The sequence below is a fragment of the Sebastes fasciatus genome, chromosome 6 (genome assembly GCF_043250625.1).
Source record: "Sebastes fasciatus isolate fSebFas1 chromosome 6, fSebFas1.pri, whole genome shotgun sequence".
Taxonomy (NCBI): Eukaryota; Metazoa; Chordata; class Actinopteri; order Perciformes; family Sebastidae; genus Sebastes; species Sebastes fasciatus.
Window position 1 is genome coordinate 5,990,905 of NC_133800.1, and position 21,804 is coordinate 6,012,708.

The window sequence follows — 21,804 nt, forward strand, 5'->3', positions numbered from 1 at the left end:
TCAGTTTCACAAGTGTGACGAAGAACTACGGTGGCCTTAAGTTAACTAAAAATGGTGAAAGGCTCTCTTTAGAGCCAGTGTTTGGTTTTATCCGTTCTGGGCTACTGTAGAAACATGGTGGAGCAACATGGCGGAATCCGTGAAGAGGACTCGCTCCCTATGTAGATATGAAAGGCTCATTCTAAGCTAACGGAAACACAAGGATTCTTAGTTTCAAGTGATCATACACTAATGAAAACTAAAGATAAATAATAAATCCCTCGAAATGCTACACGCTGTTCCTTTAAGACATATTCAGGCGTAAAGTGCTCCAAAAATAATAGATGCCATGTTTTTTTTACACCGCAAAACTGAAAACTAACACAGGAAAACAGCTTCTTCCTGTACTGCATTTTCCTTGTCACTTTGTAGCTCTGTAAGACGCACATGATCAACAGTGTTGGGACCGGCAGAGCGTCTTTTACACCTCATCTTTTTTCGCCAACAACACACTATGACTGTTTCCCTTCTTTAGTTGAGGGCTCAAATTTGTTATTCACGACTCTCAGCCACTTCATGTGGTGGGTGAATAAACACAGGAAAAGCAGTCTTACCTTGTCGTCAATGTCACTCTCGCTGTCACACTGCAACAGAAAAGAGACAGACACAGGAAATATAAGGAATTATTCATTTGGCTCCCCCCAGTAGCCCATAATCAGTGCAGATGTTATTTTTGTGTGCAACCTCTCATTCACTGACAGCTTTCAGTGCAAACGGCAGAGGATGAAGAGGGAAAGGAGAGGGTGCTAGTCTGAGAGACTTTTTCATGCTTCAAAAGCGGCACAGCCGCACTGAACTCCATTCTGGTGTTTCTGTTGCAAATTCAATGCTGTAAATTTACAAAAGATGAAAAACGAATAATACCATACACTGGGTTCTATTATAAAGAGCCTGTTCAATAACTTTGCATTCAGCTGCAGCTTGTCATTTAACCTTTTAAGAGTGCTTTAAAATTGGCCGATAGTATCTCAAGGACACAGAGAGCTTAGACTCTCTGAATTCTCAAACACAGTGTCTATTAAGTGTGGTTTTTCAAATCCGCCTTTGTCAAACCAGTCTTTAATTTTTATGTCAGACTTCTACCGGCATAAAGGAACTAAATAACAAGAGAGGTTGTACTCTGAAATACGCCTTGTCTAGCACGGCCAAAGGCCAAATCCCCTTCTATTCAGTCAAAAAAGTGAAATAGGTTTTTCTTCAACACTTCAAATTTCACAAGTCATTTCACCATTCAAATACGAAGTGATGAGGCTCAAATATCTTGAGAAGAGGTGCAGCCATACAAATAACAAGAGAAAAAAAGTCCTTGTAAGTGAAAAACAGGAGAATACTGCAGATACTAAGCACCTGAGCCTTTCATTCCCGTCATAGACAGGCAGAAAACTCTTTTTATAGCAAAAAAATAAAACATTATCAGACTCAGACTACACACCAGCAGTGCTTTTTACGTGTGATTAATTTGCACGTCAATATGTTTTTTCGAAATGTTGTTTTTGTCATGAGTACTTTTACACAAAACATGAATAATATTCAGTGAAAAAGTGGCGTACTCTTTTCTGAACAAAGTCGATTTTTCGGAGCTTTCGCATCGCGAATAAAGGCATCAACCAATCATGTTGTGTGGAAATTTATGAAACAACAACATGGAGGCTGTGTAGTCTGAACCAAACTTCATTACTCCTTTCAACCTTGACAAAGGTAGCGCAGACCAGATCCACTACTTCCGTTTTTACCTTTCACAATAAAAGCCCTAGACATATATAGTAAATATAATGTATTTTTCATTTTCGTGTCGTTTATTCGTCACATCCCCGGTGTGTAAAGGCCTTGATACTGGAAATTGTATTCATGTTGTTAAAGGGACTGTATGTAAGTTTTTACAATATATAAACTTTTTTTTTTTCGTTTTTCATTGCCAATGTGTGAACAGGTTGTAACCTAACCTAAAAAATGAGACCTTTCTGGGTTTCCTCTACCAGCCTGTACACTGCTTTTAATGGGAAGAACGCGGGACATATTTACTTTCTCCAGCTCCGCCTTGGGGCTAACTGTGTGCAACTATACATGTAGCTAACGTTTGGTTAGAAATGGAGTCCGCTAACGCCAACAAACAACCAGCCACCACCCAACTCAGACTCCAACACAAACTCCACGGAAGCACAAAAAAATCAAAGTTATATCAAGTGAAGCCTGTGAAGCATGTTGGGCGGGGGTGGGAAGGGGGGTGGGGGGGGGGGACTAGTATCAACATCGGCCGGGCTTTCGATTCATGGAAGGACCTTTGTTTGGCTTTATGGTATAAAAACGGAACCCCAGCTGGCAAAATTCCTATTGGACAGGTAAGCTAACATTAGCGTGTGAAATATATAGTGATATTGTGGTTTTAGATGTGAATCACGTTCAGTCTTGTGTGTGTTGCCTCACTGTTTTCGCTCAACAGGACGCTGACGGCCACAGGTGTCACTGTTAACAAGCAATATCTGATTCTTCCATAGAGTCTCCTTTAAAAGTAAAGTAAAAAATCCTTGCTTACATTAGATGCTTGATTTTCTGTTCAGTACATATAACACACATGCCATCCTGTCACTTGCAATACTGAAACTTGAATTTTCAAGGTAATTCTTAACTTAAATCTAACCCACATGATCCTTGCTTCCGTTTCTCACATTCAATTGTCGCTAAATGCTAAACGCTCTTGGTTGGTTACTCTCTTCCCCAGGACAATAGATAGTGAAGTTGTGGAAACAGGAGTGGTCGAGCAGCAGGCCAGTCCCACTGGACCTCACAGCAGGATCCATGAGGAGCAGACCAATTCAAGCGAAGAGCCACATATAGAGAGGGAGAGGGCCCCCAGTGAAAAACTGCCTTCAACCTGTCAATTAAGTCCCTGTGGCAACATATTTAAGTGGACCCTCTTTATTTTGTTTGACTCCCTTTCAGAGCCGGGCACAATGAGGAGGGAGCTGGGTCAATGGAGGCACAGCGGCCCTTTGTTGCGAGTGCGGTGGGTCCAAATGTATAATTAAGTAACGAGAGTAATCAGTGCAAGGGCTCAGTGGCCAAGATCTCTCAGGAGAGGAAAGTGTGTGTGTGTGTGTGTGTGTGTGTGTGTGTGTGTGTGTGTGTGTGTGTGTGTGCGTGTGTGTGCGTGTGTGTGCGTGTGTGTGTGTGGGGGTGGTGGGGTGCTTCTATGCCCCGTGATTCATCCTGCTCTGCAAAGACAAGGGATACAGCAGGAGTCCTTGCTGGCAGAAGCTTTAAGTGAAAAACATTGTGGCTCAACCCCCTGGGAAGGTTTATTGTTGTGTTTGCATCTCTATCTGCAGAATAACAGCGTCAAGAAATGCCTCAGCTCCTATTGTTCATATGAAGCATTCCTACACAAGAACATACACCCGCTACGGGATAAATACAGTAAAAGGATGTGTTCAATATGAGGCTTTCTACTTGTGAAGTGATTGCTGTTTATGATTCCAGAGGCTGTCAGTGAGAATAAAGAAAAATAAGTGTGAAAGCAAAGGAAGAGTGCCTCACAATACTGCAGAAAATGTCCCTGAGAAAATTGTATTTTGCTTCTGTAAAATAGGTTGAAAGTGTGGTTATATATATTAGATAAATATATGAAATGCAATACGAAAATATGTTCAATGTGTTTTCTTTGTTCCACATTTATAAAATAATTTTGCTTTAAAATACAGAAAAATGGGCCATAATAGTTAATGAGAAAATAAAACTTTAGTATTAACCAGAAAATGTTAAATATTGGCCACATTTCTATGTCCTCTTTTCTCTTGGGGAATGTTTGCAAACCCTATTTTCTGAGCTTCTGCCTGTCAAGACCTTCATTAGAGAGTGCAGGGCATTAGGAAGAGAAAGTGGCTTAGGCTTCTTGTCAATCAACTCCCCATTCAGACTACGGATTCCAGACAAATTAATTGTCAGCCATTTCTATACTGCTTGTTAGGGGCACATCACAACCTATAATCACCAACCATTTGTTCACCACTCTGGTGGTGAACAAGGAATCCCATTCAAAACAATATCTCTGTCCATCTTGATCCATCTACGTATCCTAATAAAAGCAAAATTGATCCGATCTCCAACTTCGCCCCATCCCCAGGAAACAAGGGATGCGCCGATACCGATACCGGATCGGATATTGGGCAAATACTGACTCAAAAAGCTGGATAGGATATCGGTGACAATTGGGTCGAGCTACTCAGTTCTACGTCTATATACTTTATATATTATATGCTGGAATTTTAATTCCCGTTTAAATTTTGACCAATTTGTTGCCACGTTAAAAAGGTTTACACTTGAATCGTAATTCCTTTTCATTTCGAAGATTTTTTACCAAGTTGTTGGTGTACAATTTATTATTTAATAATAAATAATGATTAATCTATCTATGTATTTCTTTGTTACATTTTGTTTTACAAAGGTTAGGAAAGCAATATTGAAGTCAAGCCTGATGTTTCTTTACACATAAAGGAATGATCCCTGTCACTTCCACACAGTGAGGCATACAGCTTATTAATTAAACACTGGTATGGGATCGGTACTCTGTATCGGCCAATACCCAAAGCCCAGGTATTGTTAACAATATCGGAACTGAAAAAGTTGGATCGGTGCATCCCTACAGAAAACTGGTGTAAATGAATTCTTAGCATGCAACTGAACAGATGACTTCTATCTCACAGCGGTTGCGAGTTCCTCTCCATCACTGGGGACGGGTTTAAACCCTCGGTGACGGAGACGAACAACTGGCTCGGTCTATTCCCTGGGTGCGTGCTCGGCCTTGTTGTTGCAGCAGTAGCCATGACACTAGAGATGAGGCCTCACAAGGCTGGAGCTGGCGAGGAGGAAAAATAATATCAAAAGAGCACAGCATGGGGCTCATCCTTTTACAAGAAGCATGCGCTGCAGCGTAGCGTAAAGAGGAATACTAGCTAGGGCTCAGACAGAGACGGAGAGAGACACAGCGCGGCAGGGGGCAGAGAGGCAGGTGGGAAGGGGGAACAAAACAACAGTAAGAGCAGGCAGGGGGGATGCTATAGAGAGGAAGGGATGGACGGATGGAGGGAGTGTTAGAGCAGTTTTTGTCAGTATTGTATGTGATTGCCCTGTTGGGCTATTACACTTGGTCGAGTCAAAGAAAAGAACCTGTGAAAGTAAAAGATTGGCTCCTGTTTGTGAGTGCGAGGGTGTGAGAAGAGGACCCTGTGCTTCCTTGAATATCTACACAGGGTAAAAGATTTTCAGCAACGCTATACAAGAAAACCAAATGGTGTAAATGCAAAGCCACAACCCCAAACAGAAACCTCCCTAAACAGCACGTCTGGTGGTCAGAAGGGACTTTGTTAAAATCGGAGAGATATGCAGCTCACTAAGCTGTTGACAGGAGCCAAGACCCTAGTGGTTTGTGTCTCTCGTAGATGTTCACAAACCAAACACACCAAAAAATAAATAAATAAAAAAAAATAAAAACTGGCTTGCTCTACAGAGGCAGGGAGCAAGCAGCAACATCTGCACCTGGCAACCGCCAGCTACGAAGGGTAACAGGGGACCAGCTCCGGCGGATGGCTCATCCACAACCCTCCCTCCTAGCATCCCACCTCCTCTCCAACCCTCCCTCCCCTCAGCCGGCACATCAGACGGATGCGTTTGACATTTACACAGCTTTCAACACTTCAGAGACAGGAGATTTATTCCGCCAGCGGCCCTGACTGGAGCCAGGCCTCGACCTGGGCTGGCCCCCATGACGACCCTGTAGCTCAGCCCTGAAATGAGGCAGGGCTGAGGAAAGAGGAGCAAGAGGGGAAAAAAAAAACCAGAGAGTGGGAGGGAAGGATGGATGTCTCGATCCTCCCGGACATTTTCTCTGGCAGATTCCGATAGACGTGCAAGGGGAAGACAATAAGCGTTGCGCATCCCGGAGCACATTAAAACGACTGGCCAAATTAATCACACAGTTCCACTTGTCACACTCGGAGGACAGTCTGCCATGAATTCTGCCTCAGAGACAGAGAGCGGAGAAGAGGAGGAACTCGCCCGGCGACGCAAATGCTGGCACGGCGTCAACGACTGTCTGCCTGAATACTGATCGCAACCCTGTACTTGCTGCAAGAAATCTAGAAAAAATGGGCAAAACAAGCGTTTCCTGAGCTGCTGGCATTCGACTGCCACTGTTGGTTCCTACTCAAAATAAGTAAAGTAATAAATAAAATGTATAAAAGCAAAAAAAGAGAGCATACGCATAAAAGTATTTATGCTTTGATAATACGATTTGTGACGAAAGCATGTCTGGCTGTCATTGTAAGAAGTGTTGCCACTGGACTATGTTGTAAAGTATGTAGGGCTGTCGATCGATTCAAATATTTAATCACGATTAATCGCATGACTGTCCGAAGTTAATTGATTAACCGCAAATTAATCACACATTTTTTATCTGTTCAAAATGTACCTTAAAGGGAGATTTGTCAAGCATTTAATTCTCTTATCAACATGGGAGGGGGCTAATATGCTTTATGCAAATGTATGTATATATATATTATTAGAAATTAATTAACAACACAAAACAACGACAAATATTGTCCAGAAACCCTCACAGGTACTACATTTAGCATAAAAATATGCTCAAATCATAACATGGCAAACTGCAGCCCAAGAGACAACAACAGCTGTCAGTGTGTCAGTGTGCTGACTTGACTATGACTTCCCCAAAACTGCATGTGATTATCATAAAGTGGGCATTTTTCAGTTTCAAATGATACCAGTATCTTTCACTCTAGCTTTAAAACTGAGCCGGCTACAACCTAAATATCACAAGTTCCGTTATTGCGTTAAAGAAATTAGTGGTGTTAAAACGAATTGGCGTTATCGCGTTACCTTTGACAGCCCTAATTATAAAGTATGAAATATGAAATGTTAAGTGCAGAAGTAACAAACAACTGTCTGCCGATTTCACATTATTCACAAGTTTCAAACTGTTCTCCATTCATGGCACTCGAAAACAATGTTGCACTGACTTTTAAAGTGAATAGAGCAGTTTGGGATGTGGCTACATCTTGATTCCTAAAAATATTCACATTGTTGCACCAGTGATCGGATGTCTTAAATTAAAAACTTGATAAGTGAGAATAAAAAAAATGACGCTGCATGTACAAATTGAAGAAGGGCCACAAAGACTCTGATTGAACATTGAGACAGCGGCAGTACTTGATCCCTTGTTGGTGACAAGCCAACAATGCAAAAAAAATTTGACATCTTGATACTGACGAGAGAAATTGCTTCAATTTAGAAGACATCTCTCCGGGGACATTTACTGACATGCTCCTGATTGTAAGGGAGAGAGTACTGACAAAATCAGATCTCCTAGAGTGAGAGCACACAGAGGGGGTAATGGTCCATTTAGATAGTCGAGGACCAAAGCAGTGTCGGATACTAGTGGAACAACACCAATTTCCTCCCGCAATTTCCCTCCTGCGGATGCTGGGATGAGGTGTGGGGACGCGGGCGCCGTGGCCACTCTGATGGGGCGTGGAAGCCAGAGCTTGGGGTCCACTGCGGGACCTCCTGCCAGGACTAAAACATCAGCGGGATATCTGAAGGTCTCTTTGGCCTCGTGGTGACAGGTGAAGTCTTACTTGAACTTCCGTAATTTATCAACAGGATGTTTTGTTGCACGCTTTTATGTCCTCACCTCTGAAACAAATTTAGAAAGCCATGAGTCACAAAGCTGAGGAGGTGGTGTGTGTGTGTGTCTGGGGGTTGGAATGACATCAGAGTAGTCATATAAAGAAAGAAGTATCTTTGGATGATTCAGATAACCTTACAGTTTCAGGCACCTTAACTAAAAAAAGCTTTAGGTACTTGAGCGGTGCTGCCGTCTTAATATTAGGGTTTACAAGGATCACATAGCACCGCTGCATTTAACTCTCAAGCACAGAGAGAAAAGAATCAAGTGATTGCTCTTGACTCCACTAGCTGTATCTGAAAGCACCACCTAGCAAAGTGATTTGATCACAGGATCAAATCTATACAGCCATTTGACCCTTGACCTCCCCAGCAGGCAGCATGGGAAGTCAGCTGATTACCCTGGGTCAGCCTAGGAGCTCTGGATTAGGAAAGTATTGATCCCAGTGAAGATGTAGGCTCCACGGGGGAATGAGATTGAGAGAAAAAGCTCTGCCGGGTAGAAATAATATCGACCAGCAGAAGAGGCCTAGACAGGCTCTCACGTAAAACCATATTTGAGCTCAGGACCTCGGAGTTGGCTGTGCAAACAGAGAGACGGCTTCAGCAAAAGCTCCTTTTCACAGAGGCCCATTGAAAAGAGGACGGAGAGAGAATGAGAGTGGAGGAGGATTGAAGAAGACAAGCTCAGAGAAATGCTCTTTGCATTAGCCAGACACACAGAGGCCTCTGGTTCAGAGCTGACACACTTAAGGGAAGAGTCAGCGGGGGCCATGTAAATCAAGACGGGGTGAGGAAAGATATAGTCCTGACCTGGGGCCAAACTAAGCAGACTTTAACATTACCCAGAGTCCATGTAAACAGCACTGAGACCTGGCAGCGCTCCGTTTCACTTCCATGCAAAGTATGTGGTGAGGTCGAGGAGGAAGAGGTGGAGGGGGGGTGCACGGACAGATTGATGGTGATAGTGGTGGGGGTAAACTTGAAGAGCTGTCCCCCTTCTTCACTAAATTAAAGGACCGCCTTGTCCTGTCCAACGAGAAATCCCTCAACCTTTGCTTTCAGCACTCGCTGGGGGAGCGACAGAGCCGACTGGGCTGCTGGTGTGATCCCTGGGAGTTTGGCGAGGGAAAAACAGACAGTAATGGCAGATGTACGAGGGAACGGGGAGCATTTATTCAGCTCAGAGAGAAAGAAGAAAAACTGCCAGAAACCTGGAGGGACAGGGAATACACAACTGTGTTATGAATATAGTCATGGAAGAAAAATGGGGATATAGTTAAGAGAGAAAAAAACCCACTGATTTATGTTTTTTTTCCACGCCTCGTCTTTCATAAAGCTCCCTTTGGCTTCTTCTTGTCTCTGCTGACCGTGTGACTGTAACTAGCTCGCTATCTCGACTTCAGAGGTGAACCCACACACACACACGCACATGCACAACTCTCAGCACCACCCAGTGCTTTGACATGGCCCCGAGCCCGGTGCTGCTGAGCTGCAGCGGCAGACACTGGGCATTGGAAATTTAAGTCGGGGCGTAGGAGAAATTAGGCGAGGAGGCAAGGAAATGGGATGTTGACTTGAACTGGCCCCGGGGGCAGCTGAGAGTCTCCCTGTGCAGCTCCGCTGGCTGCCTGACAGTTTGATGGAGCGAGTGGAGGCTTCCCCGCGGCCCGAGCCGCCGTCTCTAACACTGATGTAGCTCAGTGAGGAACAGATTGAGCCTCCAGGCATCGCTCTGTACTGCTACTCCCCTCCTCTCTCTCGCTCTTTCTCACTCTCTGTGCTGCTACTACTAGCTCTCTCTCTCTCACTAATCCTGTCAAGCCAACACACAGAAACATGTACACACATATGCATGCATATACATACTATCACACCCTGTATGCACACATAAAGACACTTAGATGCACAGAAATAACTTGGCTCACTCCTTCCTTCTCTTCCCTACGACAGTAATGTGATGAGCACTACAGATGCTGTTTACTGAGCTCTGGCCGACGCACAGGGGGGAGGAGGAGGAGAGGGAGGAAGAGGCAGAAGGAGGTAGAGTCAGGGGGCTGGCAGGCCACCATAATGAAAAGAATCTGGCGGCGGCCCACTGTGTGCTGGTCATGAGAAGCATGTGCCGCCGGGGGGCTCTACTGCTAATTTCAGGGGGCAGCCAAGCGTTTCACGCTAGACTTGTCATCGGGCCAGAGGGGGCATTCATACTGGGTGACAGCAATTGCGAGAGGGCGGGCAGGGGGTTTTGGGGAGGGGGAGCGAAGAGAGAGGGAGAAAGCCTCTGCTCCCTTCCCCCGCCTTGTACCTCCTGTCCCCCCTCTGCAATGATCAAACGTTATTATAGGCAGGGTACAGAATTACAAATGAGTGTCCTGTGGCAACGGCTGGAACTGGATTCAACTGCTCTCTCTCTGCTCGGCTCTCTACTCAGGTGGCCACGAGGGGCACACCTCATCCTCCAGCCCCTGCTGTCCAAACAGGATTTAATGCTCGCATCTTCCTAGTTAACATGACAATAATAATCTGTTACAAAAGCAGGAGGTTTTATAAGCTCACACATTCAGACACAGAGGTACAGTCCTGCCTGTGTGTTTGGCTGCACTCCACCTCGGGGCAGGCGATATGGATCAAATCTTACTCTCTTTCTATCACTGTAAATTCAATTTTATGTTACATTATCAGTATATATTGTGATATATTAAATATTTAAGAAACTCAATAAAGGGATATATACCACAGTAGGGCTGGCGTTTCAATATGTATTGAATTTTAAGTATTGCGATTCGATTTTGTGATTTATTGCGATTTTTGTTGCTTCCGCTAACTTCGCCAAGTCCGTCGCTAGCTCTCCCGTCAGCTCCGTTCTCTTTATACATCCAAGGTCAGCTCCATTGGGGCCGTTTGAATTAACATAAATGTCAATATATGGCTGCTCTACAGTTGTAGCCTCCGCCGATTTGACTTTGACCACAGAGATGCGACAGGTGGCTTAACCGCACGTTACCGCAATACGATAATGTTAACATGAGTTAGCATGCGGCTTTAGCCGTGATGTCTAGCTCTGCTTTTTTCAGTAACGTGTGAAACCCAAAGTGTTTCCATACTTTACTGGATGTGTAGTGTTTACCACTTTGGATTTAAAATGTGAGGCTGCAGGTCGTATCCACACAGAACCCGGATCCTCGGCCATTTTCTGCGCTCTCTCGTCGGCTTGCATTGGCTTTGTTTTTCTTGATATGGCGTCACATTGCTCAGACTACAACAATAAACCTACCTCCGCATAGACTCAAATTAAGCAATTATTTTGATTCAGGCTCTAAAAATGTTGTTACAAAATCATAAAAACATAAATCGCGACACATAGGGGAATAGATTTTTTTCCCAACCCTAATAAACAGTATGATAAAATCTCTGATGGCCTTACAGTGTATATCATCATATGGCCTAGCCCGAGCCCCACCATGTCCTTGGTTTCTAGCAGCTCCCTCCATTTTCACAGGACCGGCAGTCTGTTAAAGGTGAAATGACTGACGGGCACATCTTTAATCAGTGCCATCGACTGGCCTGAGGATTTGGTGCGCGCTTGGGGTTTATCTCTCAACTCGGCTAGATAAAATGTGCACAAAGTCATTAAAGAGTTGAGGCGAGAGAAAAAAAAACAGCAACAGAGGATAAAAACACCCTGTCAGCCCGACCCCTACTATGAAGTGAGAGACAGTGAAGGAGCTACCACGCAGTTGATGCTAACAGCTGGCAGCCTCCCCCTTAAAAAAAGAAGCGGCTGGCTCTAGTCTGGCAGCCAGGAGAGGCAAGCGAGGGACAAGCGGGGATGAAAGGAGGAGTGTGAGAGATGGAGTCAGTGATGAAAGGTGGGTGGTTGATGGTAGATGAGTGGATGCGGGATGGGACAGGGGGGATTAACCAGCTTGCGAGGAGAAACTTCTGTTCATTGCCTCTGACACAAGCAGTCACATGAGAGACAGAGGAAGGGATGGGAAACAGAGAAAGAGAGATAGAGAGCAGTGTAAAGGGAAGGAGGAGAGAGGAAGGGAGGAGGCAGCCACATCGCACATCTTCAGGCTGTGAATAATTTAGAGGAGCACCGGGGAGACGAGACGAAGATGAACACAAAACACTGGCAGCGTTTGACCTAGAGCTGCAGCTACATCAGTGCACATCACAGAGCGGAGAGCACTCTCTCTCTTTCTCTCTCTCTCCTCCCTCTTCCTCTCTTTTGCTCTTCATCTGCCTCCCTCTGTGTCAGGGAGGAAACAGCTGTACGCTATTCTTGTTTCGCCTCACATTCTATGAAACTCAACAGAATGGCTGACAACTTCGTTTCATAGGGATCTCTACTTTCTCCCTCCCTGCTCTGGGCATGTCAGAGAAGTCAGAAGAGCAGCGCGCAAAACGGATGCGTCTACGTCCAGACTATGTGGGGCCGTAAGGGCCGATACACGTCTGTGACGGCTGACACACACAGGGCTAACGATACCATCACATCATGTGAAAAAGAACATCTTCAAAGAGCTCAGACTTGATTCTAGACACCTTGCTGCCATGACCGACATCTTATGAGGCGTTCGTGTATTCACACGAGTTGGACTGCCGGGATCATTTGTGTTCATTCGCGTTACTCGCTCTAGACGCGCCGGAGAGGAGAAGGGGCTTGTCTCCAAAGATCACAACAGCTTTTCTTTTCCGCCATTTCCGCCATCAACCATGGAACAAATAACCACTGTTGCTGCTTTGTACCTACCTACCTGTGTATCTGGCATGCCACACGTCGATACTGCGGTATGAACCCAAAATAAACAGATTGCGAAGTGATTTAATTACAATAAACGGATGAAAAGGATGCTGAAATAACTACATAATGATGTTGATTTGTAAAAAGTCTGAATTCATGCTTTGTCAGGTCTAACCACAAGACGAGAAGCTAATAACTTTTAAAATGTTTTTTCTGAATGGAGTTCGGATTGATCGGTGCTAGGATATGCTAACATTGTAGCTGCTCCATCAACACTAAACAAAAAGTCATCAAGGCATAAATATGGCAGTAATGTTGTTATTTTACTGTTTGACAGTCTGTGGTTTATACACATACATTTATACACAGAGGTTTCGTCCTCTTCCACTCTTTGCATTGACTTTGTAAGTGATCTCTCTGCGCAAAACGTTTGCTTCCCCCCTGGTGTGAACGCGCCATTAGACTTATAATATATTATCTTTTGGTTTTGGACTGTTGGTTGGCCAAAAAAATGCAATTTGAAGACAGGATGGTCATTTTTCTAACAATTTACAGACAAGAACAATAATCAACAGATTATTCAGTGGTGAAAATAATCATTAGTCGCATGTACTTGGCAACTAATCCATTTTGAAGAAGAAGAATTGCAAACCAAACATTGGGCCCATTGCATTTTAAGAGCTGTGATCACAAAACTACTTGCAGGATATAAATTATTCACTTCATTAAACCTATTCTAAGTTAAGATATAATTAGTGTAATATTTATCGCCAATAAACTGACATTTTCAGTGAATAATTTCTTGCAGAATGCCCACATCAACACAGTCTGAGTCATAAGACAGGATGCAGTGCAAGAGAGGGCGCAGCGCTGTGAGCAACCAAGCAGTGGAAAGTGTGGACAGCAGCAGTAAATAACAGCTGCCCTGTGATTAGGCACAGAAGAGGTTAAACAGAGCTCGTTCACGCTGCCTTTGTCAAGGTGCAATGAATCACCTCACCTGCTGAAGTGAGTGTGTGTGTGTGTGTGATGAAAGGACCACTGGGCATCTGTGGAGGGAGTGACAGTTGGGCGGACAGAGGGCGGTCTGATCAACCCAGAAGGGAGGGGCCATTTATTACTGTAATTAAGGAAGCGTGGGAGTAGAGGAGCGGAGATTTGAAAAGAGTAAATCTCTTAATTTGGTAGGAATGATAGCATGAGGCAAGTGGATAAATAATAAAAACGTGAGGATTAAAGATGGCAAACAAAACGAGGTAACTCGGTTCCCAGTTTATTTCCTCGCCCCCTCCCTCCCTCCTTCTAACACCCTCTCCCACTGTCTCCTGCTCGGTCTGCGTGGCTGATATTAATGGGACGTCCCTTGTTTGTAAATGTGCCAAGTTGTGTGCACCGCTGCGGGCTGTCTATTATAGCAGGCCTCTGGGGCAGCCTTTCCATATGGCGTCACATATGGCACTCAGCAGCATCAATTAATGTTGTTATAATACTGATTTTTATGAGCTAGGGTTTCACTCCTTTCCTCTCTTCTCTACCCCTCCAACCCCTCCCCATTATTTTTTTTCACGCACTGTCGCTGATTCTTTGATTCTTCAAACTGCCTCTCTTCGATTCCTCAAACCTTCGACAACCTGGCTTCTGAACAGTGGAGGAGCCGAGAGGCTTTCCATGCCAAATTCTGAGAGCTCCTACCGGCTCTACTGAACGCCGCTCAAAGACCTTGAACATGACTTTGTTCCCGCTATACTGCAGAAGAGCGCCATTGCCAATGTGTCAGAAACTTTGCATCTACTCTGAAGCTGAGAGACTTCGATCAATGAAATATGGAAGAACATGAGAGAATAAAGACGGCAATTACACAGACTGAAAACTACAATGTTACATATCGGCAACCAAACACTGCAGTTACAGCACCTATTGTAGTTTTGGTCACATTAGGCCAGCATCAGGGCCTATTAGTGTGTTAAATTAGGCCTGTGTTTATGCACAAAGCAATAGGCAGATGGATGTAAGAACAGAATCTGAGGGGCCTTTTTGTTCCCTGGTGCCTTTGGTTGTGGATCTGACAGGAAGGGAACAAGAGCGCAGCAAAAAGCCCTGCTTAAAAAGCTTCCAGCCACACCAGCCTTGTCAGCGACGCCACAATTAGAGACTAGATCACTGGCGCTTCCCAGCGAGACACATCTCACCACCACTCCTCAATGGAACTCTTCCGTTTGAGGAACACACTCAAAGCCGGGTTTTAAAACGTTTCGGATGGCTAATCACTCTCAGGATGAAAGGCCCCGGCGTGTTCGTTTGTCTCAGCGTGGGGAGCTTCCCTTGCCGTTTCTCTGTCTCTGATTCTGATTGTTTTTGTTCGTTTCTTTTCCAGCAGGCGGGCGAGGCAGGCGAGCTGGCAGGCAGCGCTGTTTGAAGGTGCAGTCAGACCCGAGTGCAGGCCTGATGCTTTGTAGTGATATTTCCAGCAGCACAATCTCATTACTTTTTGACGTGGGGGGGTGCGTGCAGGGGCGGATTGTCATTTCACGCTGTCAAAAGTTCCGTGAGGGAACGGAGACGGGAATGGAACTTCAATGACCTGCGCGCCTCTGGCTCATCAAGACTGAATATATTAAACCAAATAACACAGATAAAATCCAATGAACCAGGTCCTTTAAGATGCTTGTAAACTTAATGTCCAGTCCCCGGGGCTAGTGAAGGAATCGCACTCCTTATCTGGACTCTTTGTAATTGGATCTATTTCACAGCCTCCTAAACCTGTCACTATACACGCCCTGAACCTAATTAACCTACATGCAGTAGTGCATACACAGGCAGGCAGTGCATGTACATATGTAGCTAAGACAAACAGGTCTTTGTGTGTTGAGAGGAGAAGTCCTGAGGGCAGCATCCCACACCTCTCAAAGATGGTGAGAGCTTCTGGACGTTTTCACATGGGACAATCATTGGCAGTTCCCCCCCCCTTAAAAAAAACCTGGGGGTTCCTCAAAGTTGATTTCACACGGAGTTCTTTCAATACAGAGAAAAACTTTGCTCTGTTTAAGAAGCTGCCAGGCCCTGATTGAAGCGCCCGGTTACTATGCGAACCCCGGCCTGTTGCTGGGGTGACTGTCCCAAAGTGCTTCCTGGGTAATTTTCGAGGTCACTGGTTTGTGCACGCCTATGTGGTGCAGATGGGCCCACCCTCATTCAGGGCCCAGCAGGAACTCTTTCATTAGACCCAGTGAATGGCCTCATTCATCCCCTTCACCTCAATTGGTCACGCTGCGTCTCCGCAGAGGGCCCAGGACAAACTTTTCTCTCTTTTCCACTCCCCGATCTTCCACGCACCACCCCACCTTAGTCATGCTTCACTTTTGTTCAGGAGCATGTGGTGGCTGGAACTTCAGGGCCTCATCTTTGGCTGCAAACTAGCTCAGACCGCCTAATAGGTGGAATGGAATGGACTACTGACATCACTGTCTTTGTTTATCTTGAGGAATGTTAATTAAAAACATTGCCTGACTCATAAGTAACCAGTAGATAAGGATGAATATAGACATTTACTGCATTTTTTCATATTTGGAAAATATGATCTTATTATCAAAGCTTGAGTAGGCAGATTGGAGCAAATCATTTTTTTTTATTTTTATAACGGTCACTATATCATGATAGTAGTGCATGAGACAGGTAATCTGAAAAAATCATGTGCCTCTGTGTCCTCCGGTGCTCCTAATGGCATCTGCAAGATTTCACAGACCGGAGGAAAACAACCAATCAGGGCTGAGCTGGAACCTTGCCGTCTCTGAGCAGCTGTCAATCACTCGTAAACTCTGATCAAATTAGGCAGCGGTGATCAAATATGAATCAACATTCTTACTGTAATGCCTATTTCTCGCATAAAATGTTTTCAGAAACATATTTTAGTGTACTCTTTAGCCGTTTGATTGGATTTGCGAATGATTGACAGCTGCCTCTGTTGAATAAACAGCCAATAGGTTCTAATTTCAGAGCTCTAGCTCTGTTCCCTGTGATTGGCAAAAGTCTCCTGTAATGGGCTAGATTTTTTAAAGCCTGAAAACAGAGCCATGAGGAGGTGCAGAAGTCTATGCTGAAAGGTTATTATGGCATTTTTTTGCCCAATAATGCCAAAAATATTCTGCCTACTGCCACTTTAACATCTGGCAAACTTAATCAAACACATGCCCATAAAAAGAATTATCATTCATATTCAGAAATAAGTATTTTGTACAGATCTGTATGACTTACTGCTCCATACTCCTATTTCTATCTCAGTGTTGCACAAAAGACCTCAAGGAGCCGTTCCAGCTAAACCATTTCATCCCTAAGTTGCCTCTCTCTCTCCACTGAGTCACTCCTGTGACTGCAGTGCTCAGCCATGCTAGTGGCTCCTCTACTCCCTGCTCTCTTTTTTGGCCCCTCAAGTGAGTCTCAGGTCTGGCCTAGTGAGAAGTGACTAATTGTCTTGAGTTGTTAGTGTGCCTGGAATGAGATCCACTTCAATCTGCGACAGGGTGCACAATAATTTGGTTTCTCCCTTCCTCCTCCTCCTCCCCTCTCGCCCTCTTTCTCCTTCTTGCAGCAGATTTACCCCTTCTGCTTCTCAAGCTACTGAGCTGTAAAATTGAGTGGACGGCAGGCAGGATAAAGAATGAGACCTGGCATCGTGGACGCACTAACCTTGAGGAGGGCCACTGCTGCTGGCTGCACCTAAAGAGATGGAGACAGAACGTCAGCCATATTGGACTGAGTGAGGAAGGTTAAAATGAGGAGGGAGGAAAGACCAGAGGTAGAGAGAAAGGTGGAGACCCTTGCTGGAGAAACAATATGACAGCTTGGTGAAGCAGATCGAAATCAGCACGAGGATGGACACACACACAACTACAAATAGATGATGGGGTGTTAACCACAGAAAAAAAGGAGAAATCATTAGTTATCATTTAAACTGTCTCCTCTTAAATTCCTTGGTCTTTCTCACCTCCATCTTTATTGTAATAGACTAGTAATGTCTAGCCCAGTTAATCCCTCAGCTACTGCAGTGCACATGTACGGCGACTGCACCTTTAAACCTTTGCAATTAGACAAATCAAACTGAACACTTTAAATGTCTGACAACATGTACATCTTTTGTGAAAACAGTGTACCATTAAAAAACGACCCCGGAGCATGTTTCCTAGCAGTTCTAACAAAGCTATCCTTCGTAATGAAATCAACTCATACAGCCGCTCTTGGAGTGAATCTGAGCAATCAATTACTATGAATCACAAATACACTTGCTGCAGTTTAGATGTGAACAAATGGAGCCTCAGTCCCTTACAGATGATATTAGTGCTCTGAGCTGCTCTCGCTCCACGAGATTAAGCAGGTTTGTACTCTCCCAGGCGGGCAGTGCACCCCCCCCTCCTCCAGGGTGCTGCACTATCATTTGCAGGAAAATTACTTCAGTAATGAAGAATCCAGGCCCATAAATCCTCGTGGCCTCACCTTCCTTCGCCTCCCAAGTCTCTCTGAACAGCTAGTAAAAATTCCCTTTAAAAAATTCATAGCGCAATTTTGCTCAAATCCCTCCCAGCAAGCACAATTATGGAACTTTCATCTCAATTGATTTATGTCCTGGGCTAAGAGAGAGGGGGTGCGTGGGGGGTGTGTGAAGGGGGAGAAAAAAAACAAGTGGTAAATCATTGTTTTTAAAAGGGAAGGCGTAAGGCCTTTTGTCACTTTCACTGCATGTATAGTGCATGCGACAGAGAGGTGCATAGATGAGGGGAGGAGGAAGAAGAGGGAAGGGAACGTTTGAAGGGTTTGAAAGCAGGATTGAAATGGTAAAAAAAAGGAGGAGGAGGGGAGGGAGATGAAGGGGGGAAAAGGAGCGGTATTCCACTTGATTAATAACACTAATCAAATTATACAGTGTTCCACTGTGCCCTGAAATCTGGGGCCATAATGTCCTCTAATGGCGAGGTTCATGGAGCTAAACTTCAGAGGGAAAACACGGGGCTGACTGCCGCATGCCTTAATGAAGGCAGTAAAACATCCATTTCCAGAAGCCATGAAATGAAAGGCAAGATTGTAGATGTGCACCCAGTGGCTCTCCCACTGCAAAAAAAATGGAAGGCTGTTAACACAAAAGACATTGTCGGAGAGGGGGAGAGACAGACCGACAGAAAGACGCGAGACCTTAAGAAGAGAAATGAGGAGAGAATAGTACAAGTGAGGAGATTTAAAGGGCAAGGACACCAAGAGTAAGGGGATATAAAAAGAAAAGGGATGATGAAGTGAGGGTGGAAAGACAGATTGGTAGATGCTCTCAGTGCTCTATTTCCGAAGAAGTTTCTCTTCTGGCATGAAAACAATCTGTGTCTGCTGATTATGGATGAGCCAGGCTGCTTTACTATGTCTGTTATACTTAGTGCTGCTGACAGCAGCCACAATTCATCACTATTTAGTTGCTGATGCACCTAACCACAGCATCCTCCCCCTCATCTATCTCAATAGCACTCCATTAGAGTATTCCCTCTGTCCATCCAGCCATGCATTCTGTTGATCCATCTATCCATCCGTATTTCCATTCGTCCATCCCGCCACGTGTGCATTCGTCTATCCATTTATCAATCCATCCAATCTTGTCAATAAAACTCTGAAAGATCTGACACATACAACAATACTGCTGTGACCTCAGCTGTCAGCTAGTTGCTGTAGGTAAGAGGTTAGCTTGTTATTTCTAGGCATTATGCCAAAAGACACTATGACTGCAGTGGCACACTATATGTCTGACATCAGAATCTAACCACAACACGTAAAGGTCACTATGGCTCTAGTCTGAAAGTGTAGTCCTCCAGAAAAAAAATAGAATTATTTTGTTAGTTATTATTTTCCCACCGGTTAATAGACTTGAGACGACACCGGTGTTACCGATTACACCGGACATTTCACAAGAAAATACGGCGCTAAATACATGTAGAGTGCTAATTTGAACTTTACCGTTGGGTAACTCCGCACGGCGGCTTCTATCATTGGGTTTAAATCCGAAGTATTGCCAAAAAGGCGCTTTTGCTTTTCGCTTTGACACCAAATCCTCCACCATCGTCTGTCAACTCTCTGTGTGTGAAATGTGACTCCTGCTGCTCTGAGCTGAGACTCCATACGGAGCAGACACATTCACTTTCAGATTGTAGCGCCCGTCGTCCGACTATGTATTGATAACAAGCCGCTGATACGCCAAATTGAACTAAATGGGTTTTATTTCTAGAAAAAGAGCATAATGACAGTGGGCAAGTAATGTAATTGGTGTATGCCCGACCACCATATAATACCAGTAACACCGATTACTGCGGCAAGCCTACCGGACGTACGGACAGGCAGTGCTGTCGCCGGGCGCGGAGGCATGAGAGGTTTGCTGCAGTAAAACCAAGTGAGACTCCAGATGCTTAAATGTATACAAAAGCATTATGGTTTACATTTAATCTACTAAATTGCACTTGCTACAAACAATCAAATCAGCCTTTGCATCTTGAATAAAACAAATGTTGTTCGTAGTCCTTGGGGCAAAATTTCATCTGGAGAGCAAGGAGAAAAAACAACAACAACAAAGCTGAGAAAACACAGATTGCTATTGTTATTATTATCATAATTACACTTGTGCTTATCATGCAAGCGACCTCAATCAGGATGAAATGCAGTTTCATTTGATGAAGCTTCCTGTTTTGACTGGCTGGAGTTTGGGAGCCACACACTTGGCTGGCGTGCCAAAAACTCAATCAGGCGCAATTACATAGCCATCAGATAGAAATGTAATTGATTTGAAAGCTGACATGAGATATAACTACATTACAGTGGAGGCACAGTGGGGAGGCTCCTTGGGGACAGGGCCTACGGGGAGCTCATTACCGCCAAGCTTTGAATTATTGAGTGCTAAGGCAGTGACATTGAGGAATAGGCGATTGTCTGTTACAACTCAGCAAGTGTTTATCTCAACTTACAGCAACCCAACACGTCAGAAGGAGTGATCTGCCCATGCATGAATATTGCAGGGGGAGAAGTTGTAATGGTTCATAATTGAAAGGGTTCAGGCCAAGGTAGCGTCTGTGGGTGCACATCACGCCTGCTAGTTCCATATCTAGTATTTGTGATGAGGTCAACTAAGGCTTCTCAAGTTTCCACAGCAATAACTCTACCTTGTCCTTGGGTCACATATTTACTTTGGTTAGGATTGAATTTGTGGAATCATCACATGTAACACCCAACCCTGCACAATGAGAGCTGTGTTAGCTGAGTGTGGGCCTTTTCAAAATAAACTTTCCCTCAGTAAACTGTGCTTGGTTAGTTTTAGTTTGGTTGCTGCTGAACTTGCTGGCTAGTTTCATAAAAAAATGAGAAGAAACTATTTAGTACTATGTTCATTTGTCTGCAGCCGTGTTTCCATTCAATTGTCAAGCGAATTTTAAGCAAACTTTTGAAATGTTGTGAAAGAAAAGCGAATTAGGTGCATTACCATCAACTGGTTTGGAGCGAATAAACTTGGCTACAGTGTAGTTTGGTCAGAAGTTACACATACTAACCCTGCCGTTTCCATACAGCTTTTCTAAAATGATACTTCAACATGCACATAGAAATATGTGAATGGAAACGTGGCTTGTGTCTTATGCCGGGTACACACTACACGAGAATCAAGCCGATTTTGGGCCTGATCCCCCCTTCCTGACAATCGCCAGCAAAGGTGATGGATGGTTCTAAAGATTATCTTTCTAGATTTTCCTGTGGTGTGAGGTATGTTAGGAGTGTTTTTCACATCCTCCGATTGGCTGAGAAATCCATCCTGTCGAACCAATTTCAAATCGTAAATATTAAACATGTTCAATATTGCGGCTAATGCATGAGCTAATGCAAAACGCGAAGCGTAAAGTAGCAGTAAGATGGAGCTCAGAAATGGAGGACCAACTTGTTGTTTTGTGGCATCAACACAAGTGTTTATTTAACGTGTCTCCATGACTTCATCCATCCTCCTTCGTGAATCTTCAGTACAAAGTAAAAACTAACGCCGCTAATTCTTCCTGCCCGTCTTCCACCATGTTTGTTACCACTAAAGTCACGTTTGATCGCAGGAAATTGTTTTAGTCAGGACTCTTGTTGTTCATGAATGCAATCTGTTAGTGTGTTGTGTGCTGTTTTGGCCAAATTGTTGCTCACCACACACTTAAGAACAAAACTGTTAAATTTAACATAACATGTCATTATGTGTGGGGTCTCTCATATTTTCTAAATCTGTTACGATCTAAAAAATCTTTTAGTGTGGACCAGCCTTTACTTGTGCTCTT

The 21,804-nt window shown here is 44.3% G+C and overlaps 1 protein-coding gene across 16 annotated transcripts in view; it reads right to left on the reverse strand.

The window, feature by feature from the left end:
* The window catches only part of fbrsl1 (fibrosin-like 1), a 340,229-nt gene that overhangs the window by 109,773 nt on the left and 208,652 nt on the right, over nucleotides 1-21,804 (reverse strand). For 10 of the 16 annotated variants that reach the window (XM_074637316.1, XM_074637329.1, XM_074637324.1 and 7 more), the window contains 2 exons: nucleotides 17,171-17,200; nucleotides 594-623 (listed from right to left, as the gene is read on the reverse strand). The exons of 2 other annotated variants lie outside the window; for them this stretch is intronic. In XM_074637316.1, coding sequence (XP_074493417.1) covers nucleotides 594-623; nucleotides 17,171-17,200 — 60 coding nt within the window. The remainder of the gene's footprint in view (nucleotides 1-593; nucleotides 624-17,170; nucleotides 17,201-21,804) is intronic. 4 more of the 16 variants (XM_074637322.1, XM_074637318.1, XM_074637323.1 and 1 more) reach the window with 2 other exon arrangements.